Source organism: Neovison vison, chromosome 1 (assembly GCF_020171115.1).
Source record: "Neovison vison isolate M4711 chromosome 1, ASM_NN_V1, whole genome shotgun sequence".
Lineage (NCBI taxonomy): Eukaryota > Metazoa > Chordata > Mammalia > Carnivora > Mustelidae > Neogale > Neogale vison.
The window spans coordinates 83,968,637-83,973,837 of NC_058091.1; the positions used below are offsets into that span (position 1 = coordinate 83,968,637).

Below are 5,201 nucleotides of genomic sequence, written 5' to 3' on the forward strand. Positions count from 1 at the left end.
AACCAGGCAGACCCAAATCCCTGCCCTTCTGGAAGCCACAGTCTTGTGGGGAAAGACAGACGGTAAACAAATAAATAAATGAATCACATGAGTTCTTGAAGATGGTGAGTGCTAGGGAGAAAAGGCAGGAAAGAGTAAGAGATGGAGGTTGCAGTTTTAAACAGGGGATTCTGGGGAAACTCTCTGAGAAGGTGATATTCCAGCAAAATCTGGTGAAGATGAAGATAAGGAAGGGGAAAAGGTATACCAGGAACAGCAAGTACAAAGGACCTGGGGTAGGAATGTGGGGGTGGGGGACTTCTTGAGAGAACAGCAAGGATACCAGCCTAGCTGAAGCAGTTGGCCAAGGTGAGAGTGGTGGAAGACAGGGTCAAAGAGGTAGGGGCAGTTCAGACTGTGCAGGGTTTTGTAGGCCTTTAAAAGAACTTTGGCTTTTACTCAACTGAATTCTGTAAAAATGCTCCAACTCCCCACCCTCACCCTCCTGCCAGTGGAACCCAAGACCAGCTCCCCAGAGCAAAGTGAAGGGTCAGAGATGGTTTTCCCTGGGAAAGTTCTGGAAGGGTGAGTTTGCTGAGCTGAGCATTGCTGCCTGTGGAGGATGTGTGAAGAGGAAGATGCTTGTTTGGGAAATAAATACCTACTGAAGAGGGATGTTGTGGGGAAAGGAAGAAAAGGGAGCAGAGGCCAAGCAAGAAAGGGAAGGCCAACCTTGCCCAGCTGTCTGCCCCAAAAGTCTGTCTTTCTGTACTAATCTGGAACATACCCCATCTGACACTCTGCTACAACACCTCTCTCACCTCTGGGCCTTTGCACATGTTGTTCTCTCTGCCTGGGAAGCCTTGCCATCCTTTGCCTGGTGAACTCCCACTCATCCTCCATGAAGTGGTCCCTGAGATCCCAGAGTAGATGCTCCTCCTCCCATGGGCCCACACGCCCCTGATGAAGCGTTTTCACACTCCGTCATATCTGACTGAGGGATCTTTCCTCCCCATGAGACCATGGCCATGGCCCGTGCTGGGGTTTGCTCACCTTTATATCCTCTGAGCCCAACAGAGTAGGTGTTGAAACAGAAGAGTGAATGAACAAATGCTCACCAGGGTTTGGATCCCTTAGAGGTTTTGGAACAGAGTGACAAGATTAGATTCACATTTTTGGAAGATGACACTGACTCAGTTTGTGTTGAGTGTGGGGGGAATTGGAGGAGGGTGATAGCTTACAGGCTACTGCAATAGTCCAAGCAGGTGCAAGAGAGAGGTGAGGAAGGACAAAACCAGGATGTTAGACGCTGGGAATGAGAGGAGGATTAAGATCCAGGAGTTTTTCTTCTTTTCTTTTCTTTTTTTTTTAGATTTTATTTTTTTATTTCAGAGGGAGACAGAGAGCATGAGTGGAGTGAGGGGCAGAGGGAGAGAGAGAAGCAGACTCCACTATGAGCAGGGAGCCCAATGCGGGGCTCGATTCTGGGACCCCAGGATCATGACCTGAGCCGAAGGCAGATGCTTAACAGACTGAGCCACCCAGGCATTCCTAGGAGAAGGATTTAAAAGGGACATCAACACTGGCCCTGGACTGATGAGGAGGAAGGAGTAGAGGGTAAACTCCTTTTTCCCTCTTTTTTGTGTCCTTCTGTCTGTCCACCCATGGACACCTACTACTTCCTCAGATGCAATATAGCACAGTGGTTATGAGCCTGACTCTGGGTTCATGATCCTCAAGTAGCTTAATTAAATACGTGGTGCCAATTAGGTGTGTCATCGCGTGATGTGGGACACCTTAGAGACCCAGCTTGGTTCTCCTCCAGTGCCTCCTCTTGGAGTTGTACCTGATTTTATTACCAGTTTTCATCCGAATCCACTGGGGAATGGGACGATTCTGCTTTTGTTTCTTGGCCAGGAATCGCTTGATCCTGAAAGTCCTGTGAGAAGAAATGGTCAATTAACACCGCGCAGCACACAGCAGGATGGCAGCAAAAGAGAGAAAGCCTGACTCTGGGTTCAAATCCCACTTCCACCACATACTTGCTATGTGACATCAGGGCAGGCTGGCTCAACCTCTCTGTTACTCAGTTTACCTACCTGTAAAGCAAGGATGACAGCTAAGAATTAGTTACTGTATTTCATTAATTCTAAGATTCCTATTTTAACATTTCTGGAATCAGGGAATCAAAGACATGACATGGAGTAATTACCAGCATCATTATTTTTAAGATTTTATTTTTAAGTAATCTCTACGTCTAACATGGGGCTCGAACTCACAACTCCAAGACCGAGAGTCACACACTCCACTGACTGAGCCAGCCAGGTGCCCCTAACTGGCAGCATTCTTTAGTGGTAGGTGCATCAATAATGGTGAATTTGAAGACCGATGAAACCTTAAATATGATGGAACACAAAAATACATGGAGAGATTAGGACCTGGCATGTTATAGGAGCTAAATAAAGGTTAGCTGTTGTTATTACTATCATAATTTGCTTTCAGGAGTATTGTTCACAGCAGTGACAAAAGCTCCATCAGGGTAAAGAGAACTCATAAGTAGATGTAAAGGTGAAAATTTTTTAGTAATTTCCCCCAAAAAAACACCCAAGTTCTAACACTTCCTCTGAAAGATCCCACAGAATTCTGCCAAAGTTCCAGAGAAAACTTCAGAAATTCCTCCTGTACAATGGGGACCAGAACTCCTGGCTCCCTGACCGGCAGGGGGAACCAGGGCATGTCCCCAGATGACTTCGGGGGTGTTCCCTGTGTCCTTGTGAATTTTCCTGAGTCACCATAACTCACTGCCCACATTCAGGGCTCTGCTACTTTCGGACCAGGAGACCGATGCCCTGGGATCAAGAGCCGTCCTCAAATAAAAGTGTGATTACAGAGCGTTCTGCACGGGCCGGGAACTGTCTGCCACTCAGGAGCGCGGGGTGACCCTCACCGGTGTCTTATTTTTGGCTTCCCGGGTTGGGTTCCTGCCTACTGACTTGGCAAATCCTGGGTGACTCGCCTTGTTTTCTCTCCTCACTTAAATACATGTCTGGAAAAAGCCTCCACCCCCACAGACACTGCTGCGTGTGGAAACGGTGACAGGCCTAGTGGAGGAGGAGAAACCAGGCGGCTGAGTCTTGGAGCCTCCCTCTCAATGAGGGGGAGAACGGCTGGCCCAGCTGCTGGCGTTAGTGACACTCCGAGGCCTGTCTCCTGCCCCTTTGGGCTCAGCCAGGGCCCCCCATCCCAAGCTCTGATTCTCTCCTCTTCTGTCTGGGTTGACAAGAGAACTTCTCAGCCACAGACACTGTGTCAGGCTCACGTGTCAAGTCTCTGGTTTGCACCCCAGGTCAGGAAGCTGTCAGCCTGAGAACACAGGAACCTGGGGACCCATGGGCTCTGTGCATGTGCTGGGCCTCGAGGGGGTGGGTGAAAGGCTCCTGGCTCCTGCTAGCTCTCAGCCAGTTGGGAGGCGGGACACTCCTCCAAAGAAAACAAGGCACCAAGCCATGGGTGGTGGGTCTCTCTGGAGGCCCTTTGAAAAGCCAGGACGACTGCCTTCCCTCCTGACACCCAGACGCCAGGCCAACCATCTTCCAATATCACAGCCCACCACTGCTACCCTCACGCTGATGGCATCTTCATTCCAGAATGCTAACTCCCCAGCAGATCTGTCCATTCCCAAGTTCTAGGGAACCTCTTCTCTGGGCTGGAACAGGCACTGGGCTGGTTTCAAAGCCTCGTACTCCCTCCTATTTATACTGGGAAGCTGGAATGGACAGAGGAGAATGCAGGGCTCCTCCCATGCCCAAAAGTCCAGCCGGAGTCCAGAAGAACAGGTAGCATTGGAACGGGGCTGGAAGTAATGTCCCCTCTTCATCAGCTCTGCCGTGCTTTGATCAGAAACGTCTTTATTTTACCTAAAGGTGCTTTGCAAATCCCAATCCTCTCCACTCCAGATCAGTATTGAAATGAGCTGTTTCCTTGTCTGTTTTGTCCATTAAAGTCTAACTTTCTGAAGGCAGGGTGGTGTCTGATCCACCCTTGATCACCTGTCCCCAGCACAGTGCTGGCACACAGTAGGCATGTCACGAACACGTTGAAAGAAAACACCTGTGTGCGGTGCCCAGCTCTGTGCAATCCCTCCCTGATGCCTATATCAGCCTGGAGAGACAAGCATTATCATTGCCACTTGTCATCCCCATTTTAAAGATGAGTAGAGGGGCACCTGGGTGGCTCAGTTGCCTTTGGCTCAGGTAATGATCTTGGGGTTCTTGCTTCGGTGAAGCAGCTGCCTTCGGCTCAGGTAATGATCTTGGGGTTCTGAGATCGAGCCCCGCATCGGGCTCCCTGCTCAGCAGGGAGCCTGCTTCTCCCCCTCCCTCTGCCCCTCCTCCAGCCTGTGCTCTCTCTCTCTTGCTCACTCGAATAAATAAATAAATACCCTTTAAAAAAAAAAAGAAAATAAATACAGATGACTAGACTGGGACTCAGGGAACTAAACAGCCTTGTCTGTGGTCTCACGGTTAACAGGTAACAGATCTGGGCTTTTAACCAACGTCTGTCAAACCCCAGAGCTTTCACTCTTTTTTTTTTTTTTTAAGATTTTATTTATTTATTTGGCAGAGAGAGTGAGAGCATAAGCAGGAGGAATAAGAGAGGAGAAGCAGGGAGGGAGCCCGTCACTGAGCTTGATCCCAGGACCCTGAGATCATGACCTGAGCCGAAAGCAGACACTTAACCGACTGAGCTACCCAGGTGCTCCAAATTGTTCCATTCTAAAGATAAGGAAACTGAGATTCAGAGAAGTTCCATAACTTGCCCAAGACCGCACATTGAGTAAGTGGTGGAGCTGGTCGTGTTTGAATCCTGATCTTATCTCACTTTCCAAGCCATGCACTGACCGCTGCAGACGCCATCTCTTTTTGGGAGACACCGCTGACCCAGCTCAGCTGCACAACCAGCTTACGTTCTCTTTCGGCAGGGCCCCTATCTGGAATTTTCTCTTGTTTATCTCTTCTGGGCAGCACCCAAACTTTCCATCCAGCTTCCCAAGCATAGGCTCCTCCTGCTCAGCACCCCAAGGCAGGCCACCTCTTTACTTGGCCCTCAGTCATGCCTTGAGGCCCCACAAAGCTCCTTCAACAAAGCCAAACAGCCCCGGCTCTGAACTTGTCAACAATTTCCTCACCAAATTTCTTCATCTTGAGAGAGATGTCAGGAGT

At 49.4% G+C, this 5,201-nt stretch overlaps 1 protein-coding gene across 1 annotated transcript; it reads right to left on the bottom strand.

The window, feature by feature from the left end:
• Window positions 1-1,687: 1,687 nt before the first annotated feature.
• LOC122900789 (60S ribosomal protein L39-like) lies at window positions 1,688-1,938 on the bottom strand (the record flags this gene model as incomplete). Its single annotated transcript, XM_044239814.1, has 1 exon — window positions 1,688-1,938. A coding segment is annotated over one exon (162 nt), but the record flags the coding sequence as incomplete, so codon positions are not given.
• Between the last annotated feature and the right edge of the window lie 3,263 nt (window positions 1,939-5,201).